The following is a 17,921-nucleotide window of genomic DNA, read 5'->3' as shown; positions in this document are numbered from 1 at the left end:
AGGATTGGTGGGAGTAAGGCTGTACAAACAGACACAGAGACAGGCCCTTTAAAAAACCCTGGGATTAACTTTATTGCTGACGGCTGTGGCCTCTTCCTCCCTATGCCCTCATTTCTCCTGTAGTCCAAAGCTCCTCCAGGACAGCACAGTGCTTTAGGCTCTGTTGGGCCAGAGGGAAGGGAGACAATCTGCCTCCTAAGTCGGCCCCTGGCTCAGTCCCTCCCCTGTCCCTACCCCACCCTATTGCACATCACATCATGTAAACATGGTTATGGGCATGGCCCGAACAGCAGTGAGGCAGATTGATGTGTAAACAGATTTGGGACCAGGAGCCAGACGCAGTCACCCAGTGCCACCCCATGCTGAGACCCACAGTTAAATCTGGAAAAGCAGGGGAGCCTGGTCCCAAACTCTGGCTCAGATTATGAAACAGTGCAAACGGCTCAGCTCCCCTCTACCACCCAGCCTCGCATATTCCAGGTCCAGAGGTCCACCCACCCCCTGGGCGCTCCTCCAGGCCTGGGCAGCAGATGGCAGTGTCCAGTTTTCTCCCTCCCACCCTCAGCTGAAGGTCACTGATGCTGAGTCTTCCTAGATGCTTGGGGGAAACCAGAGACAGGTAACGGCAGTCTGTCCAGCCCTGGAGAAGAGGAAAGGTGGGCAATCAAAAGTAGGACACCGGTCCAGTCCTCAGGGAAAAGAACCCAGCCACAAAAGGGGAAGATGAGGTATGTTTCAAAGAGGACAGCACGCTATCTCCTCTGCTGGGATGATCACTGTTCCAAAGGGCTCTGCCTCACAACCACCCCACCAGCCTGCCCACTCCCTCTCACCAAAGGCCCGGATCAGCTCTGCCCGTACAGCTGCAGTGAAGGTGTTCACCAGAGAGAGAGTGGTGAGACCCGCAAAGGCTGCATTGTAGAGGAACACGATGTAGAAATTGCCCAGCCAGTTGAAGCGTCCAAAGTCACCCAGCAGGTCAAAGCGAGTGAGCCCTAAAGTATAAAAGGCCAGTTGGGGAGGTGGGCTCCCCAGCCCGCTTCCGGCCCAGAGCCCAGCTTTCTGCTGCCTTCTGGTGGCCACATCTCAACACTACAACCAATGGGTTAGCTTCTCTGCATTTATTGTTCCCGCACCCTAAACTCCGTCTCAGGACCAGTTCAGGGCTGTTGAAGAAGGTGTCAGCAGGTAGGCTCACTTCAACTTTCTGAGAGTTTGGAATCTCCTCCAAAGTGGTCCCCTCTTGCTCCAGATGTCCTGAAAAGTTCCCTGGACCCGTTACTTTTTCCTGGGCCAGGAACCTACAGGCTGGTCACCAAGTGTTTTTTAGTAGACAGAGCAGTGTGGAGGCTAAGAGCTCAGACTATGATCAGGCTGTTTTGGTTCACATCCAAACTCCACCCCTAACTGTGTGATCTGGAGCAAATTCCTCAAATATCTGTGCCTCTGTTTCCTTAACTGTAAAGTAGGGAAAACAATGGGACTGTGAGAAGGAACTGAAGCAACACACATAAAGCACCATATGTGCCAGGCACTATGTGAACAGTTATTGAGCACTTAATAATAATGTCATCAAATAATATAGATCAAAACTCTGGGAACCTCCCCTTAAAAGAAAAAAGTCCCCTAACTGCATCCAATCTAAAGGACCCACAAGCCTAATTTCCTACTGTATCCCCATGGCATAAGTACAAATGGTATGGGGAAAGAATATGAACTGAAGAACTGAAGAGAACTGAAGTAAGTACTAAATCATTTCTGATACATGGACGATGATGATGTGGGAGTATTATTCATATGCTCATACTACCTTGGATGAACTAGTTACACTTGAACATTTTTACCAGGTAATTCTAGATCATAGCTTTAAAGATGGGAGAAGGACAGAGTGTATTTTTTGAGGTTCCAGTGTGTGGGAAAGCACTGGGACTAGGGTTTAGGGGAGAAGGGCTCTAGCCTGCCTTGGCCATGCCTCAAACTAGCTATATAACTCTGGGTAAATCAATTACTTTCTCTGTTTCTCATCTTTAAAATGTGAATGTTTGTGAGATGGTCAAGCCCAAAGGAAGATGTAGGGAAAAGTGGTATTTCTCCACCAAAAAAATGGAAGTAAATGTGGGAGGCTGTGTGGGAATATAGCAAATGGAGAAAGTTGAGCTTTGAAGCAACACTACTCTGAAGCTCAGCAGAGGCATTTCACAGAGCCTCAGTCTCTCCATCTGAGTAATGGGGATAATACCGCCTCATAGGCTTGTTGTGGGAATCAGAAAGAACATGTATATACAGTGCCTTTTTAGCACCAGAAGTTAACTATCAAGAGAAGTCAGTTCCCTTGCCTCCTTTTGCTACTTACCCAGGGTTCGTGAGAAGACGGGAAGTGCTGAGCTTAGGACCAGGAGACAGACACAGTTCCCAATGATCTGGGTGAGAGTAAGGACAGGGGAAGTGAAGGTAGCAGAACTGCCAGCACCTTGTACCATGCATGCCACGGGGAAGTTTCGTCTATTCCCTCCTGGCTACCTGTGTCATGGCTGTGTCGTGCCATCTGGGTTGCAGGCCCCGGAAGAGTGGAGAGCTGTAGAATCCCACAACAGAGGATACCATCAGGTAACTGCCACTGGGTTAGGGAAGAACTGGCCCAGCTCCGGAGGATTAATGCCTCATCTCAAAGAGAACAGACCTCTCCCTGCAGCCCTCCTTTCAAATCAAGTCTTTTCCTTCTTTCTGAACCCCAGGTTGGTGAAGACTTGCCCCCTTCCCCATTACTCCCTCCACAGCTCTGCCAGAGTCCCAGAGGAGATAGGTTCAGCAAACAGAGGCAATGGTGGGTTTCTGAAAGGATACAAGATGAGTACAACCTGAATGATGGCACCAAAGGATCCCAGCTTGGAGAAGGAGACCTGGCCCAGGGAGGCACCCTGAGAGATGGAGTGGTGTCACTGTGGAACACTCCTCACCATCAGCACCACCCAGCACGCAGCCTTCCCTCTGGCCTCAACTTCTGCCCCTTCACCTTGCCCTTCTTAGGCTTTTCCCAAAAAGGACATGGTGGGAGGGCAGCCCACTACCTGCATGCCCCGGGGCATGGCAGCCTCATCGATGAGCAGCTCCAGGATGTGGATGGCCACAATGAGCACAGACAGGCCCTGGGTAAGGCAAGGTCATGGGCTCTAATCCCTGCTCCAGCCCATGTTAAAAGCAGACACTCAATATTTTCTGTTTCTAATTAGCTGTATGGGACCTCCTCAAGGCTGTTGCTAAACAACAGAGCACTTCTGGGGGTTTATAAGATACACCATCTTTTCCAGGTGGAAAAGGATTGCAGAAAGGCTGAATAGAAAAATGAACCTTTCTCCAGACTGGTAAGACTTATTTTCAAGTCCAAGACATGGCAAGTCAGGGAGTTGGACTGGATTTTGACCCTTATTTTCACCCCAGAGAAAAACTTGTATAACTACTCAGTGGCCCTGTGTGGCCTTAGCTAAACTCCTTAACTTCTGTTTCTTCATTTACAGAATGGGGACTGATGTTCTCAGTACAGGGCAGGACATACAGTAGGCACTCAGTGAAAGGCAACTACTATTACTGATGATAATCAGGTCCTTGCACCTCTTCCCTCTTCCTCAGAAGGTCTCAAGTATGCAAAGGCCTGAGACTCCCCAGCCCACCATGGCTGGGATACCTACAGTCAGCACCAGCAAACACAGCATGGCCAGGGGATAACCCAGGTTCCGCTGCCACGCTGAAGCCTTCCGCCGCTTCTCTGTGCAGAGATGGACAGTTGTTAGCAAAGGCCTGGAATGAGGGGCTACTCTCCTTGGGGGAACCCAGGTGTCCCAACCCTAGCAACCCTTATACCCAGAAGGACTCTCTGTGTCTGCAGAGCCAGAACCTGTCTGTGCAGCAGCTCCATGTCCAAAGGCAGCCAGCAGGAGGTGGGATCTGAAGGCAGAGAAGATAGTCCAGCCCCCCGGGTCTTGCAGCCCCTGCCCATGCCATGCCCACCATCCCAGCTGGGAAGAACAACTCACTGCAAATCCTGTGGGTCAGAGCTGCCTCCTCAAAGGCTGAGCAATACAGCTGCTCCTCAAGGTCTTCTAGCAGCTGGGGGCAGAGGCAAAGCGGGGACTGACTGTCAGAAGTCCCCTGATCCCAAGGGCCCTAGGAGAACCCTGCTCACCCCAGGGCTCCATAGTCTCATTCCTTCCCTGAACCTTCATTTACCACCCATGGCCAGCAACTTTATGCAGCCCCTCCCCTGCCTTGTGTTCCACCATTATGTCTGGGGACCAGTTTCAGATGATGGGGGTGATGAATACAGGAGCAGCCAACAATGGCTGTGGTCCTCTGCAAGGTGAGCACTACACAACCAGGGCCTGTTTCACTGTTTGGCTCCAGCGTTGCAGGAAGCTTGCTCTGCAGGATCAAAGGGCAAGGGGCACTACATACCCGGGGCTTGACCAGCAGCTTCCCAGTGACTGAGAACATGCGGGCGAGACCTAGTGGAGTACACACTGTGGGAACAAGAGTCAGTCACTTGCCAGACCTTTCTTTCACCATTTCCCCTATCCACAATTCCATTCCCTCTCCTTCCACCCTGGTTCCTCTGGCTCAAGAACATTTCTCATTCCCTCCAAAACCCTGAACACTCACCCAGGAGCAGCAGGACCCCGAGGAGGGAGATACAGGAGTAGAGGTAGGGGAGGTAGTACTCCCAGAGGTCTGGGATTAAAAAAGAAGTATGTCAGCTAGTCTCTCCTCTAACTAGAGGCTGATGAGCCTCAGAGCAAGGACACAACACAAAAGCCCACAGTGGGTTAGGCAAGTAATGCAAGTGAAGCTGACCCAGAGTCAGAAGAGGGGGTAAACTATAGCACACTGGAGATCTTAAGCCTCTCAAAAAGGCACCACCACTATTCAGTCCATCACTGGGGACTAGTGTGGCCAGATCCTCAACCTTGTCAGGCATAGCCAGAAACCTGGATATTAATGTGATACCTCCCAACTTTAACAGGTCAGCAATTGACATATATATATATATATATATGTGTGTGTATGTGTGTGTGTGTGTGTGTATGTGTTTAGTTGAAATACAGTTCATATACAATACTGTATTGGTTTCAGGTACACAACATAGTGAACTGACAATTATATACATTTTTACAACTATTAAATGCTCACCATGAAAAGTGTACTTACCATCACTCAGCATACAAAGCATACAAAGATATCACATTATTATGTTCCCTATGCTATGCTTTTCATATACATTTTTAAATCACTAAATGAGTTCAATGGGACATTTCTGCCAGTGGGATTTGGCTTGAAGTCCATCACTTAGAAACTTGAGTCTAAGGCAGAGTCCCAACCTTCTCCACCATAGAGGGACACAGTTGTTCCAGGCAGAACATCAGCCAACTGAAGAGTCACCTGGCCTGGAGGGTGGAAGGAAGCTGGCGCTCTCACCATAGAGTGACTCCCTGCTGGTCTTGTCATTGTCCACAATGGCAGACGCTACCCACACCATGCCCAGCACCAGCAGAGTGAGAAGCATCAATATCACCACCGTCTCATAGACCCGGCCCAGGACACCCTACAGGAGGAGGCAGCAGGTGAGGGGAGGAGGGCATGGGGGTCAACACGAGGGCAGCGTGGGGAAGGGAGGAGACAGATGGCACATGGCAGCCAGGCTGGACTGGGTTCCCGGGACAGGGAAGGGCATTTCCCTCTTATTCTACTAAGTCACTCTATCCTCCTACCCCACAGTCTGGAGCCATTCCCTATACTAGATCTTCATTTGCAGCCTCCTCCCCAGATTCCTTCACCATCCTTATTTTGCCCTGGAAGGCTCCCCTCAAGGCCTGCATCACACAAGCTCTTTGCCCTCTGGTTTCCTGTTCAGCTTGGGAAGGCCCAGCAGGGCAGTGGAAGGTAGGAAGAGGGAGAGGGCAGGGTATTTTTGCTGTGTTTCCTCCTGCCTTTGGCATCATCATTTTGGCAGTGGCTGCAACACTAAGACAACAGCTCCTCTGCTGGGTGGCTGCACCTCTCTAGCTTCAACTATCAGTGGGTCCCAGAAACTATTTTTTCCCTTGGATCCCACAGGCTTAGGGGTGATAATGACTTCCTGCTGTTCTAGTGCCTCAAATTCCTTTTGGTTGTCTTAACTCTGACTAAATCTCTGCAAATAGTACCTTCATTAAAATCTTCAGCTGAAGCTCTGATTGGAATTCTGCTTTGTGCCTGAATTGATTAATATACCCCGCTCACCTTTCTGGAGCCAGCGAAGCCCTCAGATTCAGTGAAGAAGTATGCAAAGGGCATGAGAAAGATGAGGGACAGGTTGGAGAAGAGAAAAACAAGGTTCCAGAGGCCTAGAGCAAAAAAGGAAAAGCAGAGCAGGTCAGTAAGGTGGGGGAGGGCTCAACCCATTGGGGACTGAACATGAGGAGGGTGAGTGTCAGGGATGGGTACTGAATGACTGATTCACCCAAGGCTGCTGGTGTCTGCCTGACTCTGTCTGCTCCCTAACCCCACCCCACGCTGCAACTAGGAGCCACACACCATGGATGAGGGAGCCATTGAGCCACTGGATGTAGTAGTTCCGAGGCAGTGAGAGCAGCACCTCATTGCTGAGGATGGAGAACGGCAGGAGCAGGACGGCTCCCAGGGCGACCGCCAGCGTGAAGGTGCAGAGCTCCAGCCTGGGCGGAGGAGAAGTAGTGACCTTGCTTAGCGCAGACACTCACTCTCCTGGGGCCCAAGAAGCCCCATTCCTCCCTGCAGGTACCCTGGCTTTTCCTGGAAGCAGCCATAGCAGGACAAACCTAGGGAAGGCACTGTCTAGTTGGGGCTCTACCTACTGCCCCCACCCCCAGTCCCAGCTCTCTCCTCCAGGGAAACTTTGACACATGGGATGGGCACACTCAGGCATCCATGGGAACCTGGTCACCTGCCATGTCACTTGCCCAGACTGTCCCCAGGAATGTGATCCTCCCACACATGCCTGTAGGGTATGCCAGGCATGATGCCACACTAAGGGGCCTGGCTTCTCTTCTCTGCTCAGTGATGTGGATTTCTGAGCTTGCCTTCCTCAGCCTGAACAGGAGCAGGGTCACCCCATGTGGCTATGCCCTGCACAAGGGCACCATAGCAAAGGGGAAAATGGGGGAGCTCAGAGCCAAAGCCTGTGTCCTGGGCTGTATTAGCTGAAAAGAAGGGACACTTTTATCTAGTTAGTCCATCAAGGGGTCAGGGTTGGCTTCTTTTAATTTGTTGACCCAGAGGGGTCATCTCTCTATTTTTCTCTGCATATGCTAGTGAATACTAATGGCCTGGAGTAAGAGCCATCCTCTCAGAACCAATCATGCCCGGCCCTCGGGACACCACCTTCCCCATCCCCTGCTCTGGTTTTCATCCCCGCCCCACTCCTTTCCTAATGGCCGCTGGGAGGTGAAGCCAAGCTGGGACCATTTCCGGTGACTCAGGCCCCAGCTGACAGCTCCTGGCCAAGAGGCTCCCAGAAGCTCCTGGCTTAACCAGGGAGACAGGAACAGCAGCTTTTCCAAGCATCCCCAGGGTGGCGTAAAGCCAGAAGACAGAAATGGGGTGAAGCAGAAACTCTCTTTTTACTGTGTGACACCCTACTCTCCTCCTGGCTCCAGGGACCTCATTAGATACCAGTTTCTATAGGCTACTAGTACCAGGTGGGTGCTGAGGCATACTTACGCAATCTTGTTGACGGTGGCATCTTCATCATCCACTACGAGACAGAGCCATGGGCAAGAGGCAGGACATCAGTGGATAGCTCTGGGAGCCCTGTGTTTCAGTGTACCCTCCTGCCCCCTCAAAGAAGGACCTGGGCCCAAAGAGGCAGAACTGGACAGGAGGCTCTAGAAGAGCTCACATTATGAACCCCACAACATAGTCTCTGGCCAAGGTGGCATCTTAAAGACCAGTGGTCCCAGGTAGAGAGAGTATAGGCTAGAAACTCCCCCATTTCCATCCCTCCCCATCATCTCTCCCATCACAGGTTCCTCTTTGTAAGCTGAAAGTACAATAAACAACTAGTCTGTGAGGTTGGTTACATCAGTGGCTGGGTGCAGCAAAGTGAAATGAGGGGAGGAAGAGGGGGAGATTCACAGAGAAAGTTCCCAGGGGAATTACACTAAAGAGTAGCTGCCCTTTTGGGTGGGGGCTCATGAAGCCATCCAGAGGGAAGGAAAGGCTAGGGTCAGAACAGGATGATCTGGACAGGCTGGGGCTACCAATACTGAGGCAAGCGTGTCCCCCCAGTCACACAATGCCTACAAGAAGGAAAGCTCCAATCTGAACACATTTAGGCTCTCTGTAAAGAGAAAGGCCACCATCACCATGTCCTGGGGCACCAGTGGTCAGGGAAGTCTCTGGTCTTGGGTGTGGGAGCACTAGGAGAGGAGATGACAGAGCTTGTACCCACTATAACCTTTACCCTGCAGCTGCCCACTTTAGGTTCACAGAGGGCTTTTGCATTAAGCATCTCATTTAGTGCACACAATGTCAATGGACTAGGTAGAGACTGTTAGGCCCAATTTGCAGAGGGTGAAACTGAGGGTCAGAAAAGTTACATGATTTGTCTACTGGCCTTTTTAGTTGCAGACACTTCCATATAGACTTTTCACTATACCACCTTGCCTGTGCTGCAGAAGAAGTGAGGCAGAGACGACAGTCTCCAGAATAGCCACCTCTCCTTTCCCCGCAGGCACTACAGGCCCATTCCCCTGAGGCTGGCCCTATGACAACAGGACACTGGCAGAGGGCTGGCAGAAGGGAGGAACTCACAGGTACCTGTGGTGAACTCAGCAGGCTTCTTGAAGCGGGTTAGGGCGATGTGGCAGAGGATGTAGAGTGTCGCAAACAGAAGTGTTGAGATCTGTGGCAGAGCGTGAGCTAGAATGAGAAGCTCTAGTCCCCAGCACATTCCAGAGTGCCTGTGGCCTTTCTGCTAATTCCATGGGGTCTCTTCCCCAAAATGAGGCCTCATACTTCAAGGGGTTCCACTTTTTCTCCCAGGTACTTCCTTCTGGTCAGAGCCTCAGGGGCCTCTGTGAAGCACTAGGGTCCTCTAAGAAGCATCAGACTATCTAAGAAGCACCGGGGGCTGCCTCATGCACCTGAGGAAACAGCTTCACGGCAAGACCCATGAGGGTTTTCTGGGAGAAAATAGCTTCAGCTGAACCCTGGCTGGTAATTGGGCAGAGAAAACTCCTAGAGATACACATGCACACACAGCTGAAATGGGCCACCAAACCAGAGGGAGTTTAATCCTATCACATTATTAGAAAAGGGAAACAGGTTTGAGGGGAGGAAGGAGATGTCTGCATTGTCCTGGCATTCTACTTCCCTGCTCCCCCACCCCTCCACTGCCACCTTGAAGCAAGCTCCAGGAGAGAATAACTAGGAACCATACTCCTAGACCAAGTCAGAACTTCTACTCTTTATTCAGGGGCTCTGAAAGATCCCATTTGCTCTGGATCAAATCAGATCCTCATTTAATCCCATGCCCCTAAGATTAGGCCTTAATTGGGACCCAACATTTATAATTTCTAGAGCCAGCAGCAGCCCCTTTAAAAGCTGTCAATCCTTGGTCCCTACATCAAGTGACTTACAACTCCAGGACCTCTCAGGTCCTCTCCCATGCCCTTAAGTGGATTGGCCCTCCAGTCATATAATTGACAGTTATGGCAGGACTTGGCAAGGTCACTCTGCACATGCATGCACCCCTACCCTACCCAAAGTAAGCTGCTGTTGCCCAGGGGAGGAGACACTGGTCAGCCTGGCTCCATAATCAGGGAGCCAGAGTCTTGAGGAGAGATGTTATTACATGAAGTGGGGCAAGAAGGCAGGATCAGTCTTGTGGGTTCTCTAGTCCCAAGAGGAGCTGATCCCACAGGGCATCTGCATACAGCTATCTATCCAAGGGTAGAAGAAGTCAGAAACCCCAGAAGAGCCATGGGTCTAAGGTAAAATCGTACCTTTTAACATTAGGGAAGCCAAGTGGAATGAGCCACTCAGACTGTAACTCCAAGTTTTTACTGCTTAGTGCTCTGCCCTGGACTTGCGTAATAGCCAGGAAGGTGGGAGGGCTCAAAAGGTCAGGCTAGAGTTCCACGCAGTTCCAGCAGAGGCTAGGTCATTCTCTAGAGTAGGATGGGAGCCAGGTGGGGGAGGTACGAGAAGCCTGCTGCACTTGGCCAGGACTGATATCCTCAGCTAATGGGACTAAAGACATGGGGGAGACATCCAGGAGGCTGCTTCTCTGTACAAGGTCTCATCCCTCCCTGTTCTTCAGAAATGTGGTCCTCTGGCCCTACACTGTTTCAAGGCCTGGGCATGCGTCCATGTTAGGTGGAACTCCACCATGTGGGACTATCCAGTCAGGAACATACAAGGAAGGTTTCCTGAAAGCAGACCTGGAGTTCCACACATGGCCTGAATATATCCCCTACTTTTTGTCCTCACAGATAAGACCAGACCTAGTTCTGTCATCGCTCACTTTACCCCTCCTCCAGTCTGAGGCTGCCCAGAGCAGACTAGAGCTTAGACTTCTCTTCCTCCAAATCTTTCCCTTTTCCTTTCCACACAGTATTTGCAAGTGAGGATTACTCTGCGGAGCTCCAAGGAAGGACACAGAGGAGGGATGAGAAATGAAAGCAGGCCCTAGGAAGATGGGGTTCGCTAAGCCCACTGGATGCCCACAACCCTGAAGCGAGGAGCCCACTGCTGTGTGGCAGGTTCAGCTGTTGGCTGTATGAAAGAGTAAGGACTGGCAGCTGGGTGTCCACTGGAGCACTGGGGGGAAATACAGGGAAAATCCCTGCATGGTTGGGAAGCTAGGAACCTCAGCTTGCAAGGTTTCTAAAAAACAACTAATACGAGGAAAGAAGGGGAAACGTTAGTTGTTCTCCATCTCAACAGAGTAGAATCCATTCCCAGCAAAAGTGGGAGACCCACCAAAGTCCCCGGTTCCTCTGGCCTGCCAACCCTACACCTCCCTAAGCTTTGTTGCAATCTAGCTCAGTGTTTGGACATTTCATCAAACATCAGTTGGGTTTGAGGGGTAAATGCAAATAAACCCTCCCCGAGTGAAGCCCATCCTCAGATTACCCGACCAAAATCTATAGACTCACCAGACCCTCGCACACACGCACACCCACTCCCAGAACACCGGAGAGTGAGAGACCGGTGGGTGGGCTGGGGGAGGGGCGGGTAGAGCGGAGGAACGGAAACCAACCGGCTTTGTTTATTTCGCAGTTACCCAGCTGATCTGATCTGGGGGGGTTCACCAGTCGGGCACCGGTCCTTCTGGTAGGACCGAGGCCCTCTGTCGCTCACGCCTGTTCCAAGCAGGGTCTGACGGCTTTCTGAGCCCAGGAGGTCGCACTCCGACCCGAATTTCTCCCTCTTCCTCAACACCCGTGCTTCTCCCCCGCTTGGTTCTACCCTCCTGCCCCGGTCGCGCACTCACAATGCACTCACGGACCCGCTCGTGGAATAGCTGCTCTCGCACGGATAGCACTTCGTAGTCAGCTGCTTCCATACTCTGCTCAGCATGACTGGGGCGAGGGTGTCTCCGGGCCCGGGGAGGACGAGCGGGGGATAAAGCCGCCGCCGCCAAGTACCCGGACCCAGCCCAGGAGTCTTGCCTCGCAGCCTGCGACGCAAACTCAAGGTAATCTGGGGCTCAGATTCAGTTGCTGGGACGCCCCGCCCTTAAAGGGGCAAGGCACCAACGCGCCTCGTTTTAAAGGGCCCCGGGGGGGGGGGGCCCTCTGCTCCCTCCCCTTTAAGGTCGGGCCTCCTTTACGTTTCAACGCAAACACCAGCCACCCACCTCGCTACTAGGAAGCGCGGGTCTGGCTTCCATCCAAGAGACTGAGTGATGACACAAGGGGTGGGTGGGTTCCTTCCAGGGAGCGGAACTCATTGGCTCGTAGGGAGCTGCCGCTCAGCACCAGAGGAACACTGATAGACTTGCCCTTGGAAGGAGGCGGGACCTTTGGAGTCTACCGGTGCTCATTTCTAAACTGAGCAACTGTCTTGCTCAGCTCGTGCTGTTGAGAAGAAATTATCCCAGCATTATAGTAGCAACCAAGACTTTAGTTTGGCCTTGGTTAAATGAGCCTTTTGGACCAGGTCAGCCAGGTAGGATGTGAGAGCACCTTGGCGTTCTGAAAGGTACCGCTGGTCAGTAATCCAAGGCCTGTAGCCCCATTTTATGAAAGTCTGTTTACGTTGGGGTTGGGGGGTCCCTCCGCCGCCAGGAGTTTTCAGTCACTTTTGTGGAAGTCCTAGTGCGTGCTTGAGCAAATAGTAAAGAGAACTGGATAGCGAACTACAGAAATATCCTTCTGTAAGTGAGGAAATGCCCACAGAGGATAATTGCTGAGTAGGGCCGAGTCAAACATTAGCTGACCACCTACTATGTGCCACTCATTTTATAGACTTTATCTCATTTTAACATCTTTTTAACCTTCCTCTTAAGGTTGTTGTGATTAGCATTTTAGAGATCAGAAAATAGTGAGAGGTTGTCAGGTGCCCAAAGTCACACAATTAAGGAATGCCAGTTACCTTCCTAAGACCTTGGTATATGTACAGTTTGGGAAGTGCCACGTCCATGGAGTTGAACCCTTTCTCTAATTAGAAAAGTAAAAGGAAATTCAAAAGGAGGGCTGAGTTTTGCAAAACACCCCACTAAACAATAAGAGCCCAATTCTAAATGACTAGACGAGCCCAGTTACTATCTGAGCAAGAGTCGGGGGCCAGAATTTACAACTGAGTTTTGTACCCTTGTAACTTCTCAGGGGCAAGGTACTTACATCTTATTTCTATTTCCCCAGTTATTTGCAGTAGGACCTTGGGAAATAAAAAGCATATACTTTTATGTATGTATATGTACACACATATACATAGCTACACATACTTGTCTTTGGTAATAGCAAGATAATGAGAAACCCTGAAGAGTTGATTTCTCTCTTAGCAGTCAAGCTTGGAGTGAACAGAGCTCCAACAGGGTGAATGGGTAGAGAGGATTACAAAGAGAAGTTAGCTGGCTAGGTCCTTGGCTCTGCTGAAAGGAAAGAAAGGAGAACACAGGGAGGTGGCTTAGGCCTGTTGAGTATGTTTTAGGAATAAACATGCTTTATTTTGTTTGGTGTTTTTAACAGATTTGAATGAACACAAATCAGGAATTGAAACCTTAAAAATTTACATTTCTATCTCTTACATAAAAGATCCGGCAAAGCTGGGCAACATGGACCTATGATTCTATGGAATACTCCTGTATTCCACAGCCCCTATCACATGGGTAAGCACTTAAGCCTCAAGAATTTTTCCATGTACGTTGTGTACGTTGTCTGCCCAGCTGTGCATTTGAATTTATGCCCTGTGAATTAGCACCTCTCTGCTGCTTCAGCTTGGCTCTATCCTCGACTTGACCTTTGGTCAGTTCCTAGTAGACCCTTGCCAAGTTCCTTCCTTCCTCAGGGCTCTGCCTTGCTGTTTCCTCTGCCCTAAAGAGCTCTCCCCTTCTGCTGCTCCTTCCCCAACTTTTGGCTGGTTGCTAGCTCCTTCACATTTGAGCTTAAATGTTACATGCTCAGAGTCTCTTCCCACTACTGTATCTAAATTTATTTTTGTCATATTATTTATTACAAGTTGCCATTATTTCATATGTTTGTATTTGCTTGTGTCCCCCGGATAGGCTCCTGATAGGAGAAAATCATATATGTTTTGAATGCAGTTAAATCCTTTGCCTTTAGCCTGATGCCTAATACATGTGGCACTCAAAACAATTACAAATGTAGTAAGAAAAAATGGCAGGCATTGTTAATAATCAGAAGAGCTGGGTTCTGGTTCAAGCACTCTCATCCTGGGCTACATTTGCTTTCATTTACAAAACTAGAAGACCCTTCAGATTATATTCAAATCTGTGAATTTAATGTTCAGTCCTTTGCAGTTTATAAAGTGCTGTGACATCACTTGAGCCACAGACTATTACATCTGATCTTACACAATTGGTTAACATAGATTCTGTTTATACATATGCATATGACTGAAGTGAAATTTAAAAGGCAAAATATCAATAAACACATGAATTCAAAATTTCATAGTATAAGACAAGCTCAACTCAAAACAGACTCCAGACTCTATGGAAAGTAGTTTTGACCCTTGTTGCTCAATCTGATTTATTTGCTCATAAGATCTTGTTTACAGATCCTTTGGAAGCACAATAACTTTCTTTCCAATACGTTTACAATTAGTGAAATCTTCTCTCTTTAATGAATTACCACTTAGAACACTACATAAAAAGACATTTCATAGCCTCTTTTTTAAAATTGAAGCATCGCTGATATATAGTCTTATATTGGTTTCAAATGTACAACACAGTGGTTCAACAATTACCCATATTATTAAATCCTCACCCCCTCTAGTGCAGTTAGAATCTATCAAAATAGAAAGATGTTACAGAATCACTGACTATATTCTACATGCTGTACTACCATCCCTGTGACCAGCTTATACTGTGATTGCGAATTATTGTACCCCTTTATCTCCCTTCCTCTCTCCCTTTTGGTAACCACCAGTCACTTTTCACTGTAATAGTCTACTGCTATTTTGTTCCTTCTGTTTTGCTTTATTTTTGTATTTCACGAATAAGTGGAATCATATGGTATTTGTCTTTCTCTGCCCGGCTTATTTCACTGAGCATGATACCCTCTAGGTCCATCCATGCTGTTGCAAATGGCAGTATTTCTTTTCTTTTCTTTATTATTTTATTTTGGTATCATTAATCTACAATTACATGAGGAACATTATGTTTACTAGACTCCCCCCATCACCAAGTTCCCCCCACATACCCCATTGCAGTCACTGTCCATCAGTGTAGTAAGATGCTGTAGAATCACTACTTGTCTTCTCTGTGCTGTACAGCCCTCCCTGTGCCCCACACACACATTATACATGCTAATCATAATGCCCCCTTTCTTTCCTGCCCCCCCGACCCGTTGTCCCTCCCTTCCCACCCATCCTCCCCAGTCCCTTTCCCTTGGTAACTGTGAGTCCATTCTTGGGTTCTGTGAGTCTGCTGCTGTTTTGCTCCTTCAGTTTTTTCTTTGTTCTTATACTCCACAGATGAGTGAAATCATATGATACTTGTCTTTCTCCACCTGGCTTATTTCACTGAGCATAATACTCTCTAGCTCCATGCATGTTGTTGCAAATGGTAGGATTTGTTTTCTTCTTATGGCTGAATAATATTCCATTGTGTATATGTACCACATCTTCTTTATCCATTCATCTGTTGATGGACACTTAGGTTGTTTCCATATCTTGGCTATCGCAAATAATGCGGCAATAAACATAGAGGTGCATATATCCTTTTGAATCAGGGATTTTATTTTCTTTGGGTAAATCCCTAGGAGTAAAATTAATGGATCAAATGGTATTTCTATTTTTAGTTTTTGAAGAACCTTCATACTGCTTTCCACAGTGGTTACACCAATTTACAGTCCTACCAACAGTGTAGGAGGGTTCCCATTTCTCTGCATCCTTGCCAACATTTGTTTTTTCTTGTGTTCTGGGTAGTGGCCATTCTAACTGGTATGAGGTGATATCTCATTGTGGTTTTGATTTGCATTTCCCTGATGATTAGCCATGTGGAGCATCTTTTCATGTGCCTGTTGGCCATTTGTATTTCTTCTTTGGAGAAATGTCTGTTTAGGTTCTCTGCCCATTTTTTAATTAGGTTATTTGTTTTTTGGTGCTGAGGCATGAGTTCTTTATATATTTTGGATGTTAACCCCTTATCAAATGAGTAATTTGCAAATATATTCTCCCATACTATAGGTTGCCTTTTTGTTCTGCTGATGGTATCTTTTGCTGTACAGAAGCTTCTTAGTTTGATGCAGTCCCACTTGTTCATTTTTGATTTTGCTTCCCTTTGCCCAAAGAGATGTGTCCAGAAACAAACTCTTTTTAAACTTACAAAATTGCCTTTGTCCAAATTCTATCTATTTCCAAGGCTCAACCGAAAGTCTTTTCTTCCATCCTTTCTTGAAGGGATTTTCACCACCACCTCTGAATTCTCAAAGCAACATCCAGCTGTATAGTTCAGTGAATAATTAGGCATGTCTGCATTGTTTTGTAACATTCGTTGTCTTGAGCTGTTATTTAAATCTTTTGTGTTGTTTAACTTTACCTCCATTTTTGTCTCTTCTCCTTTCTCCTTCCCTTCAAGGGTTAGAAACTTGTATTTGGCTTCTAATTCACCCTTTTCCTTCCAATCCCAATACCTAACCCAGTGTAGTTCTTACAGTAAACACTCAAACAATATCTGTCTATTAGATCTGCCATTCTTAGCATGGAAAGGGCCACCTTGACTATGTGGAGTCAATTTCATCATCTTCAAATAACACAGGAAAAGGAACTAATCCAGATTGAGCCTCCACATTTAAGTGCTAAACATTAACAGGTACTTTACATAGATTATCCAGTGTCACCAGGACCCTACAAAATTGTTTTATTTTATAGATGAGGAATGAGTTCTAAGAGATTAAGTAACTTTACAAGGCCTACAATAATGAATGGTGGTGCTAGGATTTGAACTCTGCCTGTCTGACTCCAAAGCCTCCCTTTTCCCCAATATTCTGCTGTTGCTTCTTAGTGATAGATGCCCTACTTCTGTGTTCCCTTCATTACTATACTGCTTAGATCAGTGTAATAGAAAGTTAAAACTTGAACTTCAATATGAACTCAAGGCCCTGGCACCCTCCCATCGGTATCTAAAGGGCTCACTGCTCTGCTCCTTCAGGTGAGGTCACCTTTGAGCTTCCAAATGATGGAAACTTACTGCTGAACAGCACCTTGAGAGGAGCAGACAGGAGACCCAGGGCACCCACTCTCAGAGGTGACTGGGACAGGAGAGGGACAAAGAGGGGAATTAGGAGACATTGCCCTTTTCTTTAAGTGAAGATTTCAGAACCTTTCCATTTTGGAAAGATTGCGGGTTATTTTCATTCTCTTTTTGCTTGCCTACATGTCTTCATTTTCCCAAAGAAAAACAGTAAGTGCAAATTCTTGCTTTGACCGCCTTCAGGGTCATTTATTCTCTGGACTTACTGGATCTTCAGGATGAATTCATCCAGCTGAAGAAAGTACCACAGGCCATGCTATGGACCGAATGTTTCCATTCCTACAGAATTTGTATGTTAGTCAATCATAGCTCAATTTAAAAAATATTCATATGTTAAACCCTAACCCACAATGTGATGGTTTTAGGAGGTGAGGACTTTGGGAGGTAATTAGGTTTAGGTGAGGTCATGAGTTAAACTCTCATGATGGGATTAGTGTCCTTATAAACACAGGAAGAAACTACAGCATAATCTTTCTCTACCATGTGAGAACACAGCAAGAAGATGGCTGTCTGCAGGCCAGGAAGAGGACTCTCACCAGACACCAAATCTGCCTGCACCTTGATCTTGGATTTTCCAGCCTTCCCATGTAACTGAGACATAAATGTTTGTTTTTTAAGATATCTCTATGTTATTTGTTATAACAGCCCAAAGTAAAAAGACAGACTGTAAACCTTCTTCCTTCTCTCTGATGAAAATTGGACCAATTCCTAGGAATGAATGAGCAACTTAAGATTGCCCTGTTGTCTAGGGTGCCAGAGAAGCCAGAAAACCAGAGGTTCCCTTTCAGCAAGGCCTCCCTGGGTCTGATCACTTTTTGTTGTTGTTGGCAGGGGTGGGTGGGGAAGGGTTTAAGAAACATGCTTTGAGAGATTCTGTTCCTTTGTTCCTACCAACTTTCAACCTCTCCAAAAATAATTGAGAGAATAGTCCTAATGAAGGAATGTCTTAAGGTAGCAGGAAAACATGTGC

The 17,921-nt window shown here is 47.9% G+C and overlaps 1 protein-coding gene and 1 long non-coding RNA gene across 7 annotated transcripts; one reads left to right on the top strand and one right to left on the bottom strand.

Moving 5' to 3' along the window:
• Nucleotides 1-45: 45 nt before the first annotated feature.
• Nucleotides 46-11,896, bottom strand: LMBR1L (limb development membrane protein 1 like). 5 transcript variants are annotated; one of them, XR_012121508.1, is made up of 19 exons: nt 11,873-11,895; nt 11,507-11,692; nt 8,821-8,911; nt 7,729-7,762; nt 6,565-6,704; nt 6,271-6,374; nt 5,467-5,593; nt 4,654-4,722; nt 4,450-4,514; nt 4,032-4,104; nt 3,859-3,942; nt 3,687-3,763; nt 3,069-3,146; nt 2,845-2,918; nt 2,521-2,611; nt 2,354-2,420; nt 834-995; nt 499-640; nt 46-160 (listed from the first exon to the last, which is right to left on the bottom strand). XR_012121508.1 is itself a non-coding variant. In XM_017639872.3 (18 exons), exons 2-18 carry the CDS (start codon nt 11,576-11,578, stop codon nt 573-575), a joined length of 1,461 nt encoding a protein of 486 aa, XP_017495361.1. In that variant the 5' UTR covers nt 11,579-11,692; nt 11,873-11,896; the 3' UTR covers nt 46-572. The 5 variants fall into 5 exon arrangements, 4 of the variants coding, with proteins under 4 accessions (XP_017495361.1, XP_017495342.1, XP_017495354.1 ...); XM_017639872.3 differs by having other exon boundaries at nt 46-640; nt 11,522-11,692; nt 11,873-11,896; XM_017639853.3 differs by having other exon boundaries at nt 46-640.
• Nucleotides 11,897-12,017: 121 nt separating this feature from the next.
• LOC118967231 (uncharacterized) lies at nt 12,018-17,568 on the top strand. Of its 2 annotated transcripts, none has more exons than XR_012121509.1 (3): nt 12,018-12,183; nt 13,272-13,345; nt 17,440-17,568. It is a non-coding gene; the product is annotated as an uncharacterized lncRNA (long non-coding RNA). The 2 variants fall into 2 exon arrangements; XR_005054123.2 differs by having other exon boundaries at nt 17,135-17,568.
• The last annotated feature ends 353 nt before the right edge of the window (nt 17,569-17,921 follow it).

The sequence above is a fragment of the Manis javanica genome, chromosome 10, assembly GCF_040802235.1.
Source record: "Manis javanica isolate MJ-LG chromosome 10, MJ_LKY, whole genome shotgun sequence".
NCBI lineage: Eukaryota > Metazoa > Chordata > Mammalia > Pholidota > Manidae > Manis > Manis javanica.
Note: the sequence above shows the minus strand (reverse complement) of the source record. Positions and strands in the feature narration are given on the sequence as shown.